General features: G+C 41.1%; 1 protein-coding gene across 10 annotated transcripts in view; it reads right to left on the bottom strand.

Annotated features, from left to right (window-relative positions):
• Window positions 1–25307, bottom strand: part of LOC127372859 (rho GTPase-activating protein 23) — a 72834-nt gene that overhangs the window by 8474 nt on the left and 39053 nt on the right. For 2 of the 10 annotated variants that reach the window (XM_051416733.1, XM_051416729.1), the window contains exons 2-15: window positions 10960–11151; window positions 9905–9935; window positions 9585–9680; window positions 7829–7907; window positions 7672–7732; window positions 5648–7097; window positions 4267–4431; window positions 3486–3594; window positions 3052–3091; window positions 2810–2947; window positions 1756–2064; window positions 1606–1667; window positions 1230–1336; window positions 46–158 (exon numbers count right to left, since the gene is read on the bottom strand). In XM_051416733.1, the coding sequence (XP_051272693.1) occupies window positions 46–158; window positions 1230–1336; window positions 1606–1667; window positions 1756–2064; window positions 2810–2947; window positions 3052–3091; window positions 3486–3594; window positions 4267–4431; window positions 5648–7097; window positions 7672–7732; window positions 7829–7907; window positions 9585–9680; window positions 9905–9935; window positions 10960–11151 (2952 nt within the window). Of the gene's footprint in view, window positions 1–45; window positions 159–1229; window positions 1337–1605; window positions 1668–1755; window positions 2065–2809; window positions 2948–3051; window positions 3092–3485; window positions 3595–4266; window positions 4432–5647; window positions 7098–7671; window positions 7733–7828; window positions 7908–9584; window positions 9681–9904; window positions 9936–10959; window positions 11152–11235; window positions 11312–18026; window positions 19194–25307 lie in introns of those variants that run through there. The other 8 variants (XM_051416728.1, XM_051416726.1, XM_051416724.1 and 5 more) reach the window with 8 other exon arrangements.

Genomic DNA, 25307 nt, shown 5'->3' with positions numbered 1-25307 from the left:
GTAGTTGTAAGTCTTTGGCCTCAGCATGAAACACTCAAGGCTTACTTTATGGTTGACAGCTGGCTGACAGTCCTCCAGTCGCACACCAAAAGCCTTCGGGCTGCCTGTCTTCTTGGCCTTCTTCATGATGTTGATGCCCCACAGCGCCTTGTTGTCATCTGCACACGCACACACGCTCAATTTGATATTTACATCCACATGGAAAAAAACATCATTTAAACAGCAGTTTATTATCACTAACTGGCCCATGTCAGATTTTTACAAACAGAGCAACATCAGCAGCTCTATAGGGCACCTAAATCAAACACAGGTGGTGAAGAGTATGGCATATAAGTGTGTAAGATGCCTTGTGTACAGGAAAATTACTGATATCCATCCTCCAATGACTATATTTCACATCAAGATCCACTGATTGAACCATTGTCGTTCACAGTACCATGGACACCAAACCATTGGCACACACTAAAATGCTGCATGTGGATATTCATGAAGGACACTCCAGTTGTACAGGTGCATAAACTAGTTACCCTGTGCTTTATCTGCAATGTCAGTGCTGCCATATGCTGGTTTCATTTCAACGAAGACACATTTTTATTGTCTATCAATGCAAGACATTTAAACACCACAAAAAGTCACACAAATGATTTGCAAAAGATTACAGCTTCCAATATGAAGGGTAACATTTAGGAGGATCTACTGGCAGAAGTGGAAGATTATATTCATAGGTATTTTTTCGTTAGTGTATAATAACCTGAAAATAAAAATTGTTATGTTTTCGTTACCTTTGAATGATCCACTGGTCTTTTAAATAAGTCTATGCCAAATTTGTCTGTTGCTGTTTGTAAATGCATTATTTAAAGCTCTCGACTGAGCCAGAGAGAGCAGCCTTGGTCTAGAGGTTACGTTCTAAAGCTCAAATACACACAGCCACACCTCCACATAACCCTGCAGGAAGGAACCATATTTGTGGATTGTGTGTGAACGCAGCTGGAGTGTAGCTTCTGCCCTCAGTCCAACTAACACTAAGTCTCTACATTGTTTTTTGCATAGTATGCCTTTAAACCTCAAAATACAGTCCTTTATTGTAACAGTGAGTGTTGTATATTTCCAGTTATTACTAGTTAATAGTTTATCATTTGTTAATATGGTGGCATTAGAGGATGTAGGCTTCCTCCTCTGTAGATCGTGAATGTTTGTATAGAATTTCATGGCAATCAGTTTGTACCCACCAGCTCTGGGGGCTCGGTTCACTAAGGCGTTGTCAGTCTTAGCCAGGAGGAAGGGAGGCATCATACGATGGGCTCTGGGAGAGGAGTCCGGCTTATTACCTGTCAGACTGCACGCAGTGAGGGACACAAAGAAATTTGTTATTTTATGAAGATGGGGTTTGCAGATTTAAGAAAATGAGATGGTCTCCATACGTTTATAAAAATGTCATGATGACCTCAGTTTTATGCCTTGTTTTTCTTGGTCTTAGGAAACTGCATTTAAAGTTATTGTTTCTGACATGCCTATAGCCGAGAGCTACAGTGAGTCCTAATTATACAAAGGTTAAGGGACAGTTGTGATAAAGACTTTTGGCTAAATTTAATCCACCATGCTGACCTGTGTTTTCTGTAGTCATTCAGCTTCTTGTTGATGAGAGCTTGTCTTGAGAAACCAATCTCCTAGAGCAAATAGAGATTACAAAAAATTAGATCAATATGTGTGTGTTTGTGTAAATTCAATTAGATTAACTGGATATGAAGATCTAACCTCATTGTCGGTCTTGCTGTTCTCCCTGATGACCCTGATCCAGGCCAGCATGTCGTCCCTGTCCTCGGCCTGCAGCAGGTACTCGCAGAAGTCCTGCGTGGTCAGCCTCAGGGTATGCTTACGCTTGGTTTCACTGTATGCGATGTCGATCAGGCAGCCGCGGATGCTGATTGGAGGATGTTCATCCTGGCTGGGCCCTGCCCCCGCCCCGTGAAGGACGGCTTCTCGCTTGTCCTTGTAGAGGAAAAGCGAATGGGAGCGAAGCACGGAGAAGACACGCTTCCATGGACGCATGCCACCACCTACTTTCTACAGGAAGGAGAGACAGAAACAAGAACTTTACCTTGAATAGAAAACATCAATCACATAATTAGCTATGACAAGCTTACGTTCCCAGATGTTACTATTTCACAGTTTAGGGTCAATCTGTCTTTTTCTTTTATTACGTTCTTTTTATTCTTAAAAGTGAGGTATTCTCATTTGTTCTTCTTGAAATTAATAATAAATTAATAAATTACTGTAGTACTATAGAAGTCAAAAAACACAAAAAAACAACAAACGGAAAAAAGGAGTTCCCGGAGGCTCAATTCTGGGGAATGCAATATCTACATGCTTCCCCTACCCTAGCAGAGATTATGGAAAATATATATTACCAAAATTATGCAGACACAGATTTATACAATGATATTTAACATTTTTGGCATTTTGTCTTTTTTTTAGACTATTTTGCAGGGTTCTGATTTTCAGTCTGACTCAGTTAGACCCTTAAAAAATATAGATTAATTACTGGTAGCTAACGTTAGCTAGCTACAGATGATTAAATCTGCAGACAACAGTTCAGCTGGCAAACTCGTCAGTTGCTGGGTAGGAATAACAAACCTACTTCTACCTAAAGACAAGGACCCATTGTATCTGCCACTGTTATGGTTGTAAAATGCATATGTGCCATACTAGAATGGAACACTTGAGAGGTGTAACTGAGGCCCTTTATAAGGGGGGTGTGGTTAGAGGAAGAATCAGTTAGCTTACAGTGTGTACAGACAGTGTGTTGTACCTTTCCCTTCTCTGTGAGGATCTGTTTGTAGTGCAGCCAGCCCTCCTTGCGCACATCACTAAAGGTGATGGTTCCCAGTTCAGAGGTGGAGTGGCGCTTGGACCGGGCCTCCTCCTGGGCTCGCAGACTCTCCAGAGACTAAAACATAATTTATGGGCATTATTAGGGTGCACAATAGACAGTGTTTAGTTGGTTGCTGGTGTAAGAATAAAATAGAATTAGAAAGTGTGTTAAAGACTCACCCCATCAGTGAAAAAGCTCTTGACCCTTTTTGGTAGTTTGCTGTGGAACAGAAAGGAAACAAGTTACAAAAACAGCCCGCCTATAGAGTCTAGACAGTGTCTGCGAGGACAGTATTTTGCATACTACATAGTAAATGTAAGTTGTAACAGCCAACATAAATCCAAGTGAAAATTCCAAAAAGTAGAATTTAAATTTTAAAAACTTAACTATTATTAATTAATCTTAAAGCTATAATATCCTATGTTTTTTATGTCTATCAATGACCCTGTGTCTATGTTAAAGCCCCCTTTTAAATTATATTTGTTACTGAAGTTTTGTGGTACATACACGTATAGGCGACAGGTACAAGACAAAACTCATTTCTAGGAATATATCGACCCATTTTAGTAAAGAATACAGCATTCAAAGTGTCCCGTCTGAGTTCCTGACTCACGAGAAGACACGGCCTTCATCCCTGAAGGTGTTGAGACCCTCGTCACAGGACTTGGATCTCTCGGTGGTGATGGCCAGCAGGTAAGAGGAGCGGCGACTTTTAATACTGCCTGAAGAGAGAAAAAGGCGATTCAGAGAGGAGAAATGAGATGAGAGTGTAAAATAAATATGTGCAATATGTATTGCAGTGAACTGAAATGACAAGACAATGAGTGATTGTTGTTGTTTCAAACTGTGAGTGATAAATATGACAATAACCAGGTGGATGAATTAAGGGGTTAAACATACAAACTGCCTATTAAAGGAATACCATTGACATTTGATTTTCAAATTATACACACAGTGGCTTTGAGTACTTCCTTATGAAATGATGAATTAAAGGGAAAGATTTTTTTGCAAAAAGTGGATGGAATTCTTCCATGTAAATATCAATGTACTCCTTTAAGATGAGTCTGAGGCTACGGCTAGACAAATATATCAGTCTGCCAAAATAAATAAATAAATATAATGTGTAATGTGATTTGTATATTTTTTTGTGATTTGTATATTTTATGCACCAATGCACCAAGACAAATTCCTCGTATGTGTAAAAACGTATCTGGTAATAAACCAAATTCTGATTCTGATTCTAAAGGCATTACATAACCGCTTGTCATTTTGACTCAAAAGCACCGGCAGTGGTGTTTGGCAATGTCAGTTCAAGCATACTGGAAAACATACTGTATATTGATCTAGCCCTTTCTGAAGCCTTTCAGTATTTAGAGTGAGTGAGTGAGACTCACTGCAGTCCTGAGAACGAAGTCGGACAAAGGGGGAGATGGAGGAGAGGGTGGGGGAGACAGAGGTGGAAGTGAGGGTGGCCATAGCGGAGGCCTGGGAACTGGACACCACAGAGCAGGCTGGTACATAGTAGGTCTGTACGTCAATACTAGGACTGGTGGGTTCATCTGCAAGGTTGTCATCACAGGTGAACAATAAGGGATGAGAAATTATTAAAAACAACGACAAGACAAGACATGCTAAGAGCTTCCTCAGGTGCTGTTTAGGTTGTGAGGACCTCTTTCTGAGGCAGACCTACTCTGGAAGCAGAAATAGCCTCTGATGGAGATTAGCCACCTGACAAAATTAAGCTGCAGTAGTTAACTTTTATGAAAATAAAACATTCAATATTGAATACTATATCCTGACAGTAGTACATGAGACAGATAATCTGAAAACAATCAGGTTCCTCTGGCTCCTCCTAGTGCTCCTAATGGTGTCCTAGAATCCACTGGGACTGAATGAAAAACAACCAATTAGAGCCAGGAATGATATCAAGATGCTTTGGGTTGGAAGCTTGAAGATAGTTGATTGTTGAGTCTCATTTCCAGAGTGCCAAAGTGTCTATATTTGGTGCTCTGGGAAACAACTACCTTGGCACTGATTGGTTGTTTTCACTCAGGCCCGGTGGATTCTTGCAAATACCATTAGGAGCACTAGGAGGAGCCAGAGGAACCTGCTTGTTTCACAGATTATCTGTCTCATGTTCTACTGTCAGGATATAGTGAAAGATTCAGCAAATATTAGTTATTTTCATAAAAATCACCTACTACAGTTTTAACTGAACCTGTAAGATTATTTCTGACCCCAAAGCATCTATTTGTGTAGAAATGTCTACAGAACTAAAACTCCCTCTCGTTTTGCTTATTTAAAATACAAACACTGGACAGGTAAAGCTTCAAATGCATACTAGAACATTAAACATTCAGTATCCATCAAACACGTACAGAAAACTAAGTTTAGTGAGGGTACAAGCATTATGTTGGCGTGTACATGACACACAGACAGGTATAAACACACACAAAATTTTGAAAAGGATAGAAACACACAGAAAGAGAAGGTGCACGACTAAGGCCTCACATAAGTGAGATATTGAAGAGCTCTGTAGCAACAGACAACATAATTGTTCTAAATATACAAAAATGTGCCTGTTAATGACTGAAAATGCCAGAAAAGTGGTCTATTATTAAACCGAGTAGTGTAATCTCATCTTCAGAGGGATGTTTTGAATTTTACAACACTAATTCATGTAAAATGATGTTACATTTTTGAGTTAAGTTTTGTTATAGTGTTGACATCCTCTGACCGTGTTAAGTCAGTTGCTACAGAGAAAAGGTCACTAACCTATGAAGGGAATAGAGGACAGGGAGTTGAATGCATGCTGGGCCAGGCTACCATTAGCCCTGCGGCTGGGGCCAGGTCCCCCAGAGACAGGAGATGGGGTTCCAGATGTAGGTGTCAAACCAGGGGGCTCGGGTGAGTCCACAGGTGTGGCGTAGTGGGGATGTCGAAGGACCTGAACAGGGGTTCGGCGGCCAGAGGGCGGCTTCTGCCTCAGGACCACCTCTTGATTGAGGGAAATGGGGGAGATGACCTCCCTGTCCTCACCCAGGAGGACTCTCTCCTCCTCTGACGCAGACAGGGTGGGGGTAGACTGGGGCCTGGGTACCATCCCCCCCTCGCTGTCAGCAGGGCTGCTTCTGTTGCTGGGGCTCCAGTTGAGGTGAGGGCCGATGTAACTGGGCTCTCTGAAGGAGTGGGCCTGCTGGAGGAGGTGGCCTGCTTTGCGGCAGAAAGAGGGGCTGTAGCTTTTGTAGCCCACCAGCTCTTCTTCTTTCACTCGCCTCGTTTGGGGTTCAGCTACCTGCTGACCTGGCTGCCTGCCACTAGGAGGCACTGTGGCAGAGGCTGTGATGGGGGATGTCACTGTGGTTTGGTGCTGATGTCCTGCTGTGACTTTCTGCTCGCTGAACTTTGTGGTTTGGGAGCCTTGTGAGGAGTGTTCGTAGCGTGGTGAAACCAGTGCAGAAGCTTGTGCCAGTGTTTCCACTGAACGCCCGTAGTTGTGCTCGTACTCGGCGTAGGCTGCTAGCAGGCTTTCTGAGCACGACCTGCTTCCTGGTCCCGATACACCACCCCAGCTCCCTAGCCAATAGGAATCATGGGAGGCAGCAGCTGCCTGGTGGTGGTACAGGAGGGTTTCTCTTCTGCGATGCTCCACAGAGTTTGTGGAAGCAGATGTGGGTCCGGGGCCGAGTGCCAACCCCAACCCCAGCTCTGCTAAACGATCCTGAGATATACTACGGTGGCGAGGGGACATGTGCTCGGCGGCCTCAGCCTGGCTGTAGTACCAGTCCGACAGAGCCTGGTGGCAGAGAGCATCGGCATGAGAGCGGGCAGAGGCTGGCAGGCTGCTCTTCCGTGGCGGAGGCAGGGTTGCAGAGGCGATGGCAGCGTTGTGGTTAGCGAAGTGAAAGTCCAGCGCATTGACGGCCGAAGACGAGCGGCCACGGTGTCGTCCCAACGGGGGAAAGTGGCCACTAGAATCCTCAGGACCCCCAGGCCAGCCGGAGGTGGGGGTAGAGGCAGCAGGGGGGCGGTTGTCCAGTGGAGAGGCAGTGGGGCCGGGTCGGCACTGCCAGTTGTCCAGCGGACTGTGAAGGTTGTGGCTGGGCTGTGGGGCAGCGGAGATGGGCTTGGTGGAAGGGTAACAGAGAGGCGGTGGCTCAGGTAGGTTCTCGGCCTCGCCTGAATATGGCTCATTGCCTTTCAGGTAGGCATCCTGGGAGTACGCCTGAGGACAAGAGGGGTTAGGGCACAATGTAAAACCTGACAGAACAGATAAAAGAACAAAGATGGAAGGAACAGCTAGAGGGCAGAGTGGGTCAGATGCAACATGCAGTTATATTTCTTTTATCCTAAAAATCTGTCTTATACAACCAACACTAAAACCTTACTTGCTTTAGTAATTGTATCTGAATTTATTTTATTCTTTTGTAATTGATTGTATCTTCCACTTCATTGTATTTTTTTCCTTTATCTTATCTAAAGCACTAAGCTGACAACCATATTCATTATTGGCATGTGTAATAAAAATGAATAAAATCCAATGTGTTTAATTTTTGGACAATTGTGTTACACTGCCTCCTTTCATGCATTCTTTTATACCCGACTCGTAATGGTACAGTTTGTACTCATGGACAATAGCAGATTTCTGAAGTTAAACTTTAATAAGCGGCTACAAGAATTATAATAAAAATACACAATCCATGCTATCAAGTAAACAGCCTAGCTAACTGCTGTGGCTTCACACGGGAAGGAGGTCAAAAGAAGGGAAGAAGAGAAAATAGAAGAAAGATAATACTCACACTTACCAACTGCAACACATCCTCATCTTTTGGCATAATAGAGAGCTCCAGAATGTTTTCACTGCAAAATAAGATCAAATATATGAAAAACATAGGTAATAGGTCAGATTTGAACGTGATTTTTTGAACATGTGATTTATAAACACTAGTCTCCCACCTGTTTTGAATGAGTGCAATCACTTGAGAGTAGGTTTTCCCCAGAATGCTTTCCCCATTCACCTTCACCAGTCTGTCCCCTGGAGAACACACACACAAACACACACATTCAGAAGAAGTAAAATATGTGTTACATGTTTTTGAAATAGGGGAACACAATAAAGCCAGAGGTTCTTCATGTGTTAATTTCTGTATTGTTAATGCACTAAACCTACTTTTGTTAATTGGACCAAAAAAGTTGTCAGTACCCCAGTTGACTTCAGCTCTAACCCATCTAACCATTTTCAGAGTTTAAGGAGTACCTCACCAGCATTGCTGTAGACAGGGTTTTAGAAATATCAAGGTTGAATAACTGAACTTGCAACGGGGGTTTGGGGATAATTATTTCACAACTTTTATTATAAACAACAGAATACATTTTTTTTATGGTATTGTATTTATTGTTTTTATTGTATACAACGGAAAAAACATTGAAGTCCGGACCTCTGTGACCTTAGTTGTGGGTACAGCCAATCAGAAGTGCCGGTACTCAGTACCAGTGGGTACCGTCCCATTTCAGGCACTTACTTTAGATACAAATGTAGATTCCATTATATTTTTATACCTAGAAAGAAAATGCAGAGGAAGTGGTAGTATTTAGGATCTTTCGAGGAGTTTTTTTGACGATACAGAATAGCACTTGTCATATAATTAAACGGTAGGCCTAGTATTTACAATTGTTTTCACATTTTGTTTCATTAAGTATGATGAAGTGACTCAAGTTCATTACAGGTCAGCGTTTTTCTGCAGCGTCTCCAGTGATTTGACAACAGGTTTACCTTGGCGAGCTGAGTGAGGGTCTAAAATGCAATTAAAATTTTCCAAGACAACATAGATTATTTCCAGGATATTTGATCAATTTAATAAATTACTAGGTGTTTCCATTACTGGAAAACCGGTCTCTAAGTATATATTTTCCAGGATGCGTGACAACTCTGGATTTGCATCATCATTGCATTATCAAGAACCATTTGGGAAATCAAACTCCATTGACTGACTGCCCTTTAACGCTTGTAATGTGTATTTTTGTGTTGTCTGTTGTCACAAAGAGCTCATGATGCACAGCATGTGAGTTTATACAGATTGCTTATAAGATCAGTTTCTGAACAGTTAACGGACAGCGAAAGAAATTTAATAATAGTTTTGCTTTGGAATTCATGTTAAAATCACATGTCTGCTATCACAAAGTCCTGTGTTTGCTTTTAGACCACAAACCACACTTTAGTCTGCATCTGGGTTCAGCTGAAAGCTTTCCCAACAGGGAACACAAACAGGATAGATGTGAAAGCGCAGTTAGGCCACCTACAGTCCTAACAATCTTAGAGAGTAACTCCAGCAGTGTTCTGCTGCCCTCCCTGATTGAAATGTTCAAGCCTGTTTAGCCTCTGACCATGCCCAGCATCACTGGTGCTGTCACAGGGTCCTGGAGTACACCTGTTCATCACTGCAGCAAGGTGAGAAGTTACACCACTGGAGGTCAGCAAAGACAACGTGTTACTAAGAAGTTACTAACTTATTGATATCTGCTGCAAGAAAGATCTGTTTGAAGCCTGAGAGACGGAACCCAGGACAAAACACAGAAGGAAATTTTCTCCTGTACAAACTCCACTGTATCTTATGTCTATTGTATGTCATTCATATGTTTCCCAAATATTGTGTGTGTGTCTGTGTGTGTGTGTGTGTGTGTGTGTGTGTGTGTGTGTGTGTGTGTCTTCTACCTGTACACAGTCCAGCTTGTTGGGCAGGGCCATTTTCTTTGACACTTTTTACAAAGATGGTGTCCATTGGCTCCAAACGAGACCGCTGGCAACCTGCTTAAACACACACAGTACAGATTTATAACACATTTCGCACGTGGAAACAATAGCTCCTCCCCCCCAAAACACACACACACACACACACACACACACACACACACACACACACACACACACACACACACACACACCTCCTAAGCATATGTGCATTATGAAACAGAACACAATAGATCCTAGAGACACTTACAAGAAGCCGTGATACTGATTCATCAGACACTCACCTTTTCCAGTAGCGTTTCCATTCTCTTCATCCTGTGGGAGAAACACAGAGCAGTTGTTAGATGTTAGAGGAGAGGGGGACCACAGGGGGGCGCTGCTCGGCTCACATTTAACCCAGGTCTGACTGACTCCAGCTGACCGGGTAGTTTGGGCTGTTTCTCAGTGACTGTCTCACTGACTGACATACTGACTCCCTGTTGGTTTGACTGCCTGTTTCACTGTCTGTCTGTCTGATTAACAGGGCTGCTGGCTGGGTCTATCTGGAGGCTTTGATGCTTCGCTGAGTTAGCTCATTCCTGACCTGGACACACAAAGGGCTCTACACACAGACTAAGGCCTGCTGCTACAACACCAACCTCTCTCCAGGCAGAAGAACGTCAGCATACTGTCTACATTACTACAGAAGTGTGTGTAGATGTTATTACCTTGAGTCAGTGTCAGAATGATGTATGAATTTGTGTATAAAAAACCCTCCAACTGCTGAATAGCAGTGTTGTAAATATAAACTGAGGGCTCTGATGTTGCATGTGATAGGCACTGTGATAAAAAACTAATTCAGATTCCACTGTTCAGGTTGCATGAAAATGTTAACTTGTTTTTTTTTAACTTAGATTTTATGCATTTGGTTGTGTGTTCTTTATACTCTTATATGCATATATATATATATGCATCTATATGCTTTAAGTACCAACATGAGCAGGTTAACATGCTCACAATGATAACGCTAACACGCTAATTTTAGCCATTGCACTTTAGTCTTAGTTTATGCATGTTAACATCTGCTAATTAGCACTAAACTCAAAGTGCAGCTGAGGCTGATGGGAATGTCAACTCTTGTTACTAGCATGGCTAAAAACAACAGGATTAAGTCCAGTAGCATCAAAGCTAAATTCACACTGGAGCTGAGCCTAATGAGGACTTTTAGATTTTCAGAATCTGAAAGATTTTTCAGAATTTTTAAATCAGTGACAATATCAGTTTGACCAGTTTGTGAAATAATAGAAACAAATGTTTGTGTCCAGACCGAGAGTCCGACATCAGAGAGCAGTCCGCTCACCTTGAGGCTGTGGACCGAGGACTCTGGTGGGTAAACGATGAAGTGCCGCAAAGTGAAGCCAAATCCCTGTGAGTTCTTCTGGAGGTAAATGGTCCGTGGGCCCTGCCACAACACGCCCTCCACCTCACCCGACGACAGCGGTCGGCGCCTGTTCTCATTGGACGACACCATGCCATCTCTCCGCCCTTTAGCCTATTGAAAAGAGAAGATAGAGAAAATGTTTAGATCAATAAGCTTTCCTTTTCCTCTTGGTAGGAAATGAACATTAAACTTTACCATGGGAGTCTTAAAGTACATGGTAAGTATCATCTTGACGGGTCTCCATTAAACTTGTTTGTGCGACTGTGTATTCATCTATCATTGAATACATATAAGGGAAGTGAGTGGGTGGATGTGGGCGTATGTGGTCCATTCACTGAGTGCTCTGCCCAGATCTGACCAGGGTCAAATTCCACCAATGCCAGGAATTTTTCAGAAACTTCCTCTCTCTAAAGAGGAAGCTCTATTTTCACCGACAATCTCACCTATAATCCCCTTTATTACCTCCAGGCAACAATGGCAGGTTTAAAAATATATACCATCTATAAATAACAACCATGGAACAACAGGAAATTATTAGGGCTCATAAACACAGATCTGGAAAATCAGATGAACAATAGACAAAGGCAGCTTCACAAAGAGTGTGACTAAAAACATCCACTGATATTTCTATAGGCAGCAGGAGGTGAGAGTTAAGAGAGATTAGACACACAGTGGGCTCTCCAGCACTAATCCAGGGGCTAATCCACATGATGTTTAACCTTCATATCATAACAACACTGATCTTGATCATCAAGTTTGGCGCAAATAAACAAATACATATTTGTTAATGTCAACAATACTAAAAGCTTCAAAACATAAGGAGGAGGATGTAGTCAGCTGACGCATGAATCACTGATGGTGCATGAATGAAACAGCTGATAACTCATCAGCTGATGCCACTGCAGTGCTCTGCCTGAACTAAAGCCCCTAATTAGGCAGAAGGACAGGACTTTTTTGGTTAATTACTTATTCTAAAATTGGTTAGTTAGTTTTAATGACAATTTACAATATAAAGTGTTTTAAAAGCACAAAACACTGAATATAACCCAAACGTTAAAGCTGCAGTAGGTAACTTTTATAAAAATAACTGAAATGTTCAATATATCCTGCCAGTAAGATAAGATATTTTATTGATCCCCCTTAGGAGAAATATATATATAGTCAGTAGTATATGAGACAATAAGCCAGAGGAACCTGATTGTATCACAGATTATCTGTCTCATGTACTACTGTCAGGATATAGCGAAAGTTTCAGCAAATATGACATAAAATCATTTTTAAAAATTACCTACTGCAGCTTTAAAGCTCTAAACAAGGGTACACCAAAAGTTGTTACAACTATCATATTAGCAAACAGCTGCAATTTCTTTCTGCCCAATGAATTCCATGAAGTCCGTTATTTATTCCTCTTTTAGCTCTGGTTTGGTGCCCACCAACTCCTGAGAACATCTGGCTCTTTAGCTGCTAGATGTTCCACTTTCTTAGGAGCTAGTTGTTGGTTTGGTGCTGGGCATGTAGCATATTAAGAGCTAAAAGGGGCTGAAAAGATCTGTAGACCTGCTAATTCCTCACTTCAGGTGACACCTGTTAATAATAATATCTAGTCGGCAATATGGAGAAAATCCTTGTATGCAAATATAATGTCAGATGGACCATAAAACTATCTTTGAATCTGACGTCGTCTTTGAATCTGACGTCGTCTTTGAATCTGACGTCGTCTTTGAATCTGACGTCGTCTTTGAATCTGACGTCGTGGCGGCTGTGGCCCAGAGGCAGAGCGGGTCGTCCACTAATTGGAAGGTTGTCGAAGTATCCTTGAGCAAGATACTGAACCCCAAATTGCTCCCGATGCCGTGCATGGATGTGTGAGTGTGCATGAACGAATTAGTTTCTGTTCAATGGAGTTTGCCATCACTGACTGAATGTGTGTGAAAGGGTGAATGTGGCATGTAGTGTAAAATCTCTTTGAGTGGTCGGAAGACTAGAAAGGTGCTATACATGGTCCATTTACCATTTACGTCTCATTGATGGATTATGAAAAAAAAATTAACAGCCATCATGGGGGAGAAGAAAACAATATCTACAGTATTTACCAGCATACACACTGACACACACATCAGTCATCAACACAGAGAGATGGAGAACAGAAAAGCACACCCATTAGTTATATTAAAAAAACACTCAAACCCAGCTCAGCCAGTTATGAAAACAACAGGAAGTCTGTTTCTTGAGACAGGAAGTGGATGGCCGAGCCCTTCAGGGGCGTGTTTTGGGGAAACCTTCGCCTCTAAGAATAGTTCCAAGGAGAGCAGAGAAGAGACACACACTTTCCACAGAGGGAAGCCAATCACTTTAAATTCATTTCTCCATTATATGGTCAAACAACTAACGACAATTTATGCACTCTTATCAAATCACTGACCACATATGGAAGCCTTTAGAGGACTATATTAAAATGCTCATGTAAATCTTTAAAATCTACACAAAATCCACAATAGCTTTACAATTGTCCACATATGTATGTTTTATTCAAGTTAAAAATGAAAATACAATAATCTTCACATACAATGTTTCACATACTGATATTGGTGTTCTTTGACTATATTAAAATTAAATTTTTTGCTACAACAATTTGTTGCTAACAATTTGACTTGGATGTGAATACTGTCCACTGTAAAGCAGGTTTAAGTCCTTGAAAATTAAATGTCAAATGCTGCTTTTATTTTAAAATAAAATTGTATTAAATTTTTACCTAAATATTGCTTGCACAAATGTGAAAAATTAACATTTGAATATCAGTGAGTGTGAGTCAATTTTGAAACTTAAATGTCAGCTTTTCCATTTTCATTTTAACGTGAAAATGCAAATCGTATCATTGTACATTTTTACTCAAATAACACATACATATGTATGTGAAAGATTATAACACTATTGTGTTATTACACTACATTCTAATATAGTCCCTTAGAGGCTTCTATAGCCAAGCAGTGTTAGTTTGTGATTTCTAACCAAGCCTTGCCTTAATATCAGTAAATTAGCAGAATCTGTTGGATGATTTGCAGCTAAATATCGACCTGCCTAATGTGCTGAAATTATTATTAAATGATCAAATCTTACTTTCAAATATTTTTAAGTTTTACACTTCAGACTTACTTTTTCAAACTTTTTACCCACTCTTATTGCATTGCATAACATACAGTATATTATCCTCACCATCAGGCTTCACAAACAGAATGAAATAGCCTCAGAGGATTCCTGCCCACTGACATTTTTGTGTGTGCGTGGCTGTGGGTGTGTTGGAGAGTCGTGTTTTTTCAAAGCCCCAGAGCATGAAGTCATCATATATATGTGTGTGTGTGTGTGTGTGTGTGTGTGTGTGTGTGCGTGTGAGTGTATATAGGTGTGTGTGTGTGGGTGTGTGTTTGTGTGTGTGTGTGTCTGTGTGTGTGTGTGAGAGAGAGAGAGAGAGAGAGAGAGAGAGAGATAGTGGGGTACATTGCAGTGTTAGATTCCACATGTGACATCTCTGCAGGTGACATTTCACACGAGTGAAAGTAAATGTAGAGGTGAGATGCTCTACATGCTTACCCCCCTCTCTCACTAACACACACTAACCTTACTCGCTCAGCCACACACAGTGTGAAATGCCAACATGCCACGGTGTGTTTTATTGAACAGTGTGATTGTTTTGCCAGCTCTCTCTGTGACACACCTCTGTGCTCAGCCAGATGACTCAATGCAAGTCTGTGTACATTAGTTTCTCTTTATAGCCTAACAGAATTAACACTGACATTATCCATATCTGACTCCCTTTCATTTAGTAGTGGTCCATTACATTTTCTTTCATTTCCCATGGTTTTCTTTTGTCCTTCTTTTGTACAGCTGGAGATTGACAGGAAGGGGAGAGACAGGAGGGGGTGACATGTAGCTAAGGGACACAGGTTGGATTTGAATGTTGGGTGCAAGCTCCACCAGGTGAGGTCCTGGGATGCCTTATTACATTTTATTTTGTAACTTTTCTTTTTGAAATAAGAGACAGAACAGACTATATCAAACTGTGAGTGGTGTGTGTTGTACTTTCAGTGCAACTTAGACACATTAAGACAACATCAACAACTCAAAAAAAAAAAAAGAAGCAAGACAGTTACTATAATCTGACTGCAGTAGCACTCAGATTTTGTGGCATCTAGCAGTGAAGTTGCAGATTGCAACCAACTGAATACCGCTCGCCTTCCAAGTATGGGGAGAAACTATGGTGCAAAAAAGCACAAGGCCCTATCTTGACCCAGTGTTTCGTTTGTATGTTCTGGACTACTGTATGGCGGACTCCGCCATAGAAGAGGACCCACTCCCTCTAGAGAAACACACGTCAGTCTAATGTAAAAAAAACACATCAATTCTTACATTCAGGTGATTATACACTCATGAAAGCATACCTATGAATATGAATAAAGTGAGATGTATGGAAGTAAATAAGAAATAAATATTAGAATTTTAACAGCTACTAAATACTTAGCATTGAAATATTTTACTTTGAAAACCGTGTATCTGAATTTGTTATGAATTTGCCTCTTTGAAATTTAAATGAGCAGATGTAGTCAATGCAAATCACCTTTGGAATGAATGTCTTAGCATCACTATGTTTATATAAGTGAGGGCTTTAGATAAAGTTGTTTCCAGTTGTTTTACTGGTGTCACAGTCAGAATGTTGCTCACGCTGATATTGTGGATGAAATTCATTAAATGTTATAGCAGTAAACAATCAATCTCTTACTTTAAGTCAAAGTCTACGGCCCTTTTTTTGTGATTCATTCATTTAAGGAATTTAAATAAAATATTGTTTAATGGCTTCTCTCTCTCACCCTGAATAAAAGTCCTTACTTGATCCTGGACACTCGGCCTGATTGCGCTGCTCTTTCAGGACAACAAGGGCTTGTTCTAACTCAAATATAGCTCATCGTTAACAGGGCCCACTCCCTCAATTTACTTGTTTTCCTGTCTGCTGCACCGCTAATTTCATTTGGTTCACTTGAATGTAGTGTTTGAATTGCAGACCTTTACTGAAATGATTTAGCTCATCTGACATTCAGACTACGGCAGAGTGAGCTGAACTGAGCAAGAAAGACACACATCAGATAATACAAACTGACAGTGCCTTTGTGTAATAACACACACAGTGTACACTGGAAGCTGGATTACTGAAGCACTCACTCTACCAGCATGCAAACATACAAGAACTGTGTGTTGGAAAAGGTGTGATCCTTGATGCATACTGGAGCAGATGATGTAAAAGCACAACCACACACGCCCACGTGTGCATACACACCAGATTTTATATAAAGCTACATCAATCTCTGTGCGTAGTGAGGGCATCAGCCACATCTCCCTTCCCCTCTGCTAGTCAACAGGCCCCCTCAGTGCTACATTACATAACACCTACAGGAGGCAGAGATATGGCATAACACACACACACTCGAATGAATCAAACACCACGTGCTGAATCTTCCTCCAAACTGTACATAATGACAGGCTGGTAATAGCCATTCTGCTTGACTCAGCTGTGCAGGTTAAAGTCACCCCTAAAGTTGATGGCAAGGACATCAACCTTGACCCTCTGTGATAGAAGCAGGACTTTAACACAGTGGAAAAGGACAGGTAGACAGGGACGGTCAATAATGGTGTCCTCCTCTTGCCCTGATCACAGCAGACAGGAAAGGTTAAAGCAAGATGGTGGAAGGAGCATCCCGGAGGAAATACACCAGACGGGATCAGACAGGAGATGAGGACCCTTTAAAATGGTGACACATGGCTGTTTTTAGAGCTGTAGTCAGTCTACTACAGACAAGGATGGAGAACAAATTCCAAAGTAGTGGTAAAATAGTCCGGTATACTGCAAAGAACAGCACTGCAGTTACAGCAGAGCATAAGTGTCAACTGGACTAGTTAGTCTCACTTGTTTCCAGTGTAGTTACACTCCATGCCGCACTACACTTGTACAGGAAGCAAAATATTTTTTCAGTCAGGTGATAAGCACCGGAAGTTCACTTCAGGGGGAAAACCTAAGTACAAGTACATTCCCAAATAATTCAACCTTAAACCTGCACTAACCAATATTTTCATATCAACAATGTATCAAATGATGGTTGTGGTGACATACCCAGTATCGCCAACTCTGTAGTTCCCTTAAAACACCAGTGTGTAACATTTATGTTTTAATTAGTGTATAATCACCTGAATCAGAATCAGAATCAGAATTAGAAATACTTTATTGATCCCAAGGAGAAATTTGTTAAATATATATATATATATATCCTAAAATATAGGAAGTTATCTTTTCTTTACCTTAGTATGAGGCATTTTACCATGTTAATAGCAGCAGAAGCCCAGATGGGACAAACCACAACATTTGCTCTAGATAGGCCCGTTTGCGTTTTTTGTATTGCCCCTTGACCAGAAAATAATAAAATTTAACAGTACCAAATAATCACGAGAAAGAAATCAGGTATCAGCAGTTTCAGCCCAAAACTAGAAAGGCATACAGTCCTATGATATCAAAATCTGAAAACCATTCAAGTCTGAAAATCAGGGAATTGGATTAATCCAGAAAAAGCCATCACTGATTCCTTGTTTTTAACATACCTGCTGCATTTGTTTCTACAGTGATGTGTGAAGTCACTGTTTTGATTTTTTGTATATTTAGTCACGGCACACCATTCACTTTCATTATGATGGGTTTGCGCACTGACAATTCAGTTCATTTGGCCATTAGAGAAAAAATATTTGAGTAGTGCCCCCCATGATTCTTATTCACTCCAAAATTAAATTGATTCTTCCTTGTCCCAAGTTCCATTAAAATCAGGCCAGTAGTTTTTCCGTAATCCTGCTGACACACAAACAAACAAACAAACAAACAAACAAACCCACAAACCCACAAACAACAAAAACCTAACCTCCTTGGCAGAGGTAACTACTGTTTACCCTCTTACCCAGGACAAGCGATGGCGCTGTATGACCCTCCTTGAGCCCCGCTTTCTTGGTGATGCAATGGGGGTTGGCCGAGGCGAGGCGCGAGGTGAAACACCCCTTAAAACTGCCAACCAGATGCAGCGAGGTTCGGCGTCGCTACAGTCCACCCCGACGGAACACTGAAAACGCCACTCGTGGCCTGACGGAGCTGGTGCGACACCCGACACCCTCAGCATAGCACCTCCACATTTGTACGCACATGCATACACCAGGGGTCACAAGGTTTCAGACCCCACAACTGAGATATGCAGGCACCTCCTCTCAATCTCTGCTTGATGCATCATGGCCAGAAGTGACAAACGAGGGTAAATCAATGGAAAACACACTTCTAAGCAGTAAGTCGACCACTCAACACAGAGTCTTTAATTTGTAAATCTGTAATTCCTTGTAATATCTGGATCCTTCTTGGATTTAGCTTGAACTTCATCATTCATCTTCCTTTGGGCAACACATCAGATCATGTTTCATGGGTCTCAAAGACAGGCTGTCAAGCCATGCAGATCTTGTCCAAACCCAGGTAAAGCATCCAGTTTTCGATTTGATTAGACATCATATGTGGTATTTTGTGCAGTTGTTGCACCAAGTTGTCTCCAGCTAGTCCTCATGTTTTACCAATCTGGGTTTGTTTGGTCCTTGTCTTTCCAATTTAAGGCAAATTTCTGTGATCAAAACAGCAATTCAAGAACTCTCTTCTTGCCTTCTCTCACCTTTCATTTAGTCCAGTTCACAGTTCTAGACTAGGAATTCTTCAGCTTAAATGGCATCCTTGCGTTTTGAATGTGAAACAGCATTAGAAACAGCAGCAGTCACAGGGGAAACTCTAGTTAGCTGACAGCCTTCTACGATTTTAATTAGTCCTCTTCAAAGCTTTCACAGTAAAATTGTCCCCATGTCAGAAAAACTACACTCATTTTACTAAAGTAGAAGTTAGTTGATGCTGTGCGATTTGGCTTAAATCTAATCCTCATCTCTGGATTTCGGAAGTGAATCCATCTCAGACCAGTTGCACTCCATTCCTTGACCAGTTGAGCTGAGAAGGCAGTTTGTTGTCGGACCAGATTTTAGGATTGGATACAATCCCACGCCGCTGCTAAGAGATCCAGTGTGTCCCCCTCCATGCTGGCACTATAGTGCAGCATTGGCTGTTGCTGACTATCTTTATTGCTGTCTAAGTATAGTCCTCCCTCCTCTCAACCCTGCCATGCCTCTCTCTCTCTCTCTCTCTTCATTCTCTCCCTTTCCCTTGGGTCTATTTGCTGACATCCCTGCACACTCTCTCTCTCTTTTTCACTCTCAGTCACATTCCTCTCATCCCTTTGCTACACAGTCCAGCCCCCATTGGTAAGGCAGAAATCTCTCTCTCTCTCTCTCTCTCTCTCTCTCTCTCTCTCTAAGTCTCACATGATTCTGCTGTTGGTGTCCAGGGTACCTATGGACTGTGGAGCCAGTGTGCATTCATGTATAGTGACTTAAGGAAATAATGTAGCCAGAGGCTGTTTTTTTTACACTGGTGCAGTACCGTGGAACAGCCTATCATTAAACAAGAGGTAGGGTCAGTGCTTATTTATGGAGTAAGGCTCATTTATGAAATTTTACTTAGCCATTAATCTGTTTTTGTTGTATTAAGGTGTATTGATTTGTATATTTATCACTTTGTGCAAGATTATATTGTTTAATTTTATGTTAAATTCTTTAGGTCCATATTTTATCTTCTGTGGCCGTCGTGAAAGCAAAAATTAACAGACTGAACCTAACAGCACACAATCTGTGCATTAAATATGTTTCTGGAGATCAGATATGGTTAGCCTAGCATAGCTAAAAGACTAGATGCAGGGGGAAACAGCATTGCAGTATAGATTTAGTGGATAAAGCATATGGGTCTGTGAAGTGAACCAACGTGAAAGTGTCATTGTTTCCAGTGGCCAGCAGGGGGAGCTCCCTCTGATTGTATAGAGTCTTATAAAGAAATTACCCTACTTCTCATTTAAATTATTAGCCCATTAAAAAGTTTCCTTATTAGTTTATGGTCTTAATCACTCAGAAACATATTTTAGAGTACTGTTTATCTACAGACTGCAAAAAAAATTAAAAAAAATGGCTCCAAACTTGATTCCAAACTAGAGGCTACAAAACGGTACTCCACAAACCAATGTATGATAGGTTCATACTTGGTCCAAAGTTTAAAAAAACTACTCACCACCATCTCTAAAGCTCTGCATCTAATGGATTACACCAAGAAGATGCAATGTGTCTATATTTATCCTCTGCAATGTTCTTTGAGTATCCAAATTCTACTTTGGATACTCTACAGTACTTTTTGCCAACAATCTCACAATGCAGTTGTTGCATTTGACATATGTAAAAAATAACAATTGTGCACACATTGCAAAATGACCAAAATTCTAATTTACCGCTCACTTAACAGTAAACCACTGAGTTTCTATAGGGAAGAGTCAATGAATTTCATGTACAAGAGTGATTTATGACCTAGCTTTTATGCTAAGCTAGGCTGCTCCGTAATTAACACACACACAGTATATTGATGTCAGCTCACTGAGGGTAGAAAGTAGGGCTGGGCGATATGGCTTAAAAATAAAATCTTTTTTCACACCAAACCCGATTTACGATTTTAATCGATTTTTTTGTAGACTGTTTTTAGCGGGTGTTTGTGGGCTGTGGTCCTGTATATCTCGCAGAGAGCAACATTTCTCCTACTCGGCTGCATGCCTCTGCTTGAGGTGCTGGAATAAATTGGTCGTCCTGCTACCTTTGGTTGCAACAGCTTTCAAACAAACTTTGCAGTGGGTCGTGGTTTGTTCGCTGTCGGACGCCACAAAACCAAACCAGTTCCAAACAACCGACGACTCTGTGCCTTTTTTGGGGACGAGCTCATCCTGGCTTGCTGCCATGTTGTGTTTATCTGTGGAGAGGTGGGGGGAGGGGTCAGCGGACTCTGACCTACGGGAGCCCAAAGAGAGCGCTGGTGTTGTGGAAGTTCAAGAGAAAACCGATTTTAACTAAAAATAAATCGTGTTTAACTACAAATTCAAATTAATCGATAAAATCGATTTATCACCCAGCCCTAATAGAAAGCAACAAGCAGCGTATTTACCAAAATGTTAATAATGAATGTAACGGTCAGTATGAGTCCTATGTGTGTGCAGTATCAGAGCAGGGGCATGTCTCGGTGTGTTTGTGTGGATATCTGGTTCTAATGAAACTGTAAGGAAGTGTGAGTGTCTGAGAGGGTAAGAAATGATTACAACCAAACTGTCAACAAGCATAAATGTTTGTCCTTTCTGAATAACTCTAAATGTGGATGTCAGACTGTGTGTGTGTGTGCACGTGTCCATCCTCTTCTAGCCCTCCACAACAGCTCTGTCAGCCCCTCAGTCCTCTTTTCATTGACACCTGAGAGCAGCTAGGACGACAGACAGCGAGAGAAAGGGAGAATGAAGATAAAGAGGGAGCAGTGGGATGTGGAGACACTAAAAGAGGCTGACATCCGTGCAAACATCATCCAGCAGCCTCTGCATCTCCCATCTCCTGTCCTCCTCTGGCCTTTTCTCTCCTTTCTTCTTCTCCTCACTTTATTTTCCTCTGCTGTCTTAACAGCTTCTCTCTTTTTTTACTTTATATTCTTGACCTTTCCTTTCCTATAAGGAAATCTATATTACAACTGTAAAACTGAAGTCAAAGTAATGTTATGCTGCCTGACTACTGTGAATCTTGCATTTCTGTGCGTGCCTTCTCCATATGAGGAGGGTTGGTTTGGGAAAAGCATTGTGACCAATCTGTGCACTCATGACAGTGCTTTCCTGACGGCGAGGACTCATAATCATGGAGGAGTCAAGCCAGAACAAAAATAACATAATGTGATGTGTGAGTAGAATACGCATCTGTTCTGCCCTGATTCTTTATGCCTTGGCTCTGTTAGGACGCCGCTGGATCTCAAGGCGAGCCCCGCTGGTATGAGAGCGAGTGATCACATGATGGCTATGAGGAGAAATACTTCTCCTAGGCTGTCTGACTCTCTATTCAGTCCAGTTCATGGTATATAAATACAATGCAAAAACAACACATTTAATCAAATGAGGTTATCAAATCTATCAGTTAATCAATTGCTCTAGGCAGAATGCACAGCACATGTTCAGCCTTGGCTTAAATAACTTCTAAATGCTATCAACAGTTCAAAGGTCAAAGCATTCATAAAGATAGTCTTACTTCATCTTTAGTTTCAGAAGGCAGCAAGGGCGCAGCCTCCAGGTTATGAAAAGATACTTGTTGACTGTTTGACCCAACTGTGATCTGCCCTCACTGAAAGCTGCAGTAGGTCATTTTAATAAAAATATATTTTTTTCATATTTGCTGAAACTTTCTGACAGTAGTACATGAGAGAGAGAGTCTCATTCCCAGGGTGCATTGGTATTTGATGTCCTGGGAATGAGACTCAATCAACTATCTTCAAGTCTCCAACCCAAAGTGCTTTATATCTTTCTTGGCAGTAGTATAAAATAGATAAATACACAATATCACGATGATATCTTCCAGCCTTAAACTCACATCTATTTTAGCAACATGACCCATCCTTTTCTACACTCGTCCACCTCAGTTAAGTAAGTTGTATTCTGTACTCAAGTTTAGGGAGGAGTGAGTGAGAGGGTAAGAAATTGAGTGGGGAGAGGAACAAAGCAGAGAACAAGGTAAATAAAGAGCTGTCAGCTAGAATCTCAGCCTAAAGGAGAAGACACAGTCAGAGAGAGGGGAGAGAGGGGAGAGAGGGAGCAATGACTCAGCCACCGAGTATGATGAGAGAGCGCAGCGCAGAGAGAAAGAGATGATCCCTGTGGGACAGAGAGTGAAGACTAAATCATGTCACATGAGCTACAGTGTGAAAACAGCTAAATGTGATTTAAAAAACATTAAAGGAGAAAGTCAACTGAGACCAACAAAAACAGAGCTGTGTTAATTGACCAAAAGTTTCAAAGGTAATGTAAAATTGTGCCAAATTGTGAACCAAAACTTGCTCCCGATGGTTTGAGCCGTGCGTGGTAACTAGACCGGTACAAACACTCACAGACATTTGTACCTTCTACATTTATTAACATTCACTACTCTTTTGTTTGTTCTCATACGTCTGTACACAAATTTATACTAGCTTGTTTTGCAATATATGCAAACATCAGTGGCCAATTGTGACCAATGGTTTCTTTTGGGACTTCAAATGAAAGGTTACAATGAGTCTGTGGCTGCTTTCGAAGTCATCCGTATGAACAGAAAAACCTGCATATTTATGATATCTGGGGGATAAAAGGTGTTACTTTGCCACCAGGCTTGAACAAAAACAACCAATCTATTTGATGCCCTGAGAATGAGACTCAACAATCAACTATCTCTCTCAGGTCTGATTGGATCTCTTCATTCAGGCTTAGTGGACTCTTGCAAATGCCATTCGGAACACAAGGAGGTGCCAGAGGAACCTGAGTTTTACCTGAGTCAGGATACAGTGAAAGTCTCAGCAAATATGACAAAACGTTATTTTTATAAAAGTTACCTGCTGCAACTTCAAGAAATGTTAATAAAGCCTACACTAAATTTTAATTTTCATTCAATATTTAAATTATATAATACATAAATCCTCTTTAGAGACCCAATAATCCTAAAGTTTCAATTAGGGCTGCAACTAAAAGTAATTTCCATTATTGATTCATCTGCCACTTATGTCCAAGGTGATGTCTTTAAATGTCTTGTTTTGTCAGTTGTACCTCCAAAGATATTCAGTTTAATGGGATATAAAACAGAAGAGGCTAAAAACATCTTCTGGCATTTTTGCATGAAAAATGACTTTAACGATTGATCCATTATTAAAATAGTTGGAGATTACTTCAATGTCGATCGACTAATTGATTAGTTGACTTGCTGCAGCTCTAATTTTAATTACTTTTTACTTTTAAACTACTTTTACTTTACTTTTTACTTTTTTATAGAGCTCAACTAATACTATATTTGTTAGGCTGATTTAGCTGATTTTTTAACACATAACAAGATCAAGATATGGTTTACTATTAAAAAGGTGTGTTGGGTGAATATTATTTACCTGGCTAATAGTAGCATTTAATACTGTGTTCTCAGCCCTTGGCCACTAGGGGGTGGAAGAGATACTAAACATAAACATTAATCATCTGATTAAATGTTAATATAAAAAACTGATGAATGCAGCTGGAAGAACGCCATGTTAGTCTGAATGCTGTTTCAGGGACTTAACAAGAGTGGGAAAATACCAAGTATTGTCACATTTAATGAGGCTCTCTCTCATTCATTCCAAGAAAGCTCAGACGAATTCAAAGTGACATGTGTTTTAAGGAGAGAGTGACAGAGAGGGCCAGAGAAGAGACAAAGCAGACAGGATGAATAGAGGGATAAAGAGGAGGCTGGAGCTGATGACAGTACTAAACTCACTAACACAGCAGCAGAGGACGCTGAATAGAGACACTGGAGCCCCTCAACAATACTGCACGTGGGACAGATCAGTGATCCGAGCACACACAAGGGCTGCAACACACACACACACACACACACACACACACACACACACACACACACACACACACTAATCCCTGGTCATCAAATATGTTTGGCTAACCACTACAATTTGAACTATTGAGTGTTTTTTTATTAATGGATCCTAGTAAGAGAACAATAACTGCTGTGTTACTTCCCCCCTAAATTCGTGGCTGCATCCTCACTTCCTTCTAAAATCATCAGTTTCCTCTCCTGAGAAAGACCAGGAAACCAAACAGGGTTGATGTCCATTGCCCAGTCTATGATACTGGGAATATTTCCACCCAGGGAAAGAACGGTTCTACCATTTCTTATCAAACTAGCTACAACTTTTAAATACTTTCACATTTGTTTTTTAAAATTACATCAGGAGGTTCTCAAAGTGGGAGGTGGGCCTCCGAACAGTTTCTGGGGAGGTTCAGTGAATGGAAGTGATGTTAGTTATTACATTAGTTATCAAAAGGAGATCCCATAGAATAGCCTAACTGTGTGTGATTTGGTTTAAGAGATTCAGACATACAGTAGTTTGGGGGATTTTACTGTTTTCAGAAACTAATAAATGCCTTATAGGACAGACCTTAGCAATAGTAGGCTGTCTACCGGATCAGACAGCATAATCATCCCATAGGCATCCAGGAACAAAGCAAATAAATTAAGGAGGGGGAGGAGGCCTATTTCCA

Source organism: Dicentrarchus labrax, unplaced genomic scaffold (assembly GCF_905237075.1).
Source record: "Dicentrarchus labrax unplaced genomic scaffold, dlabrax2021, whole genome shotgun sequence".
Lineage (NCBI taxonomy): Eukaryota > Metazoa > Chordata > Actinopteri > Moronidae > Dicentrarchus > Dicentrarchus labrax.
The sequence above is the reverse complement of the archived record's forward strand: the minus strand, read 5'-3'. Positions and strand labels throughout refer to the sequence as shown.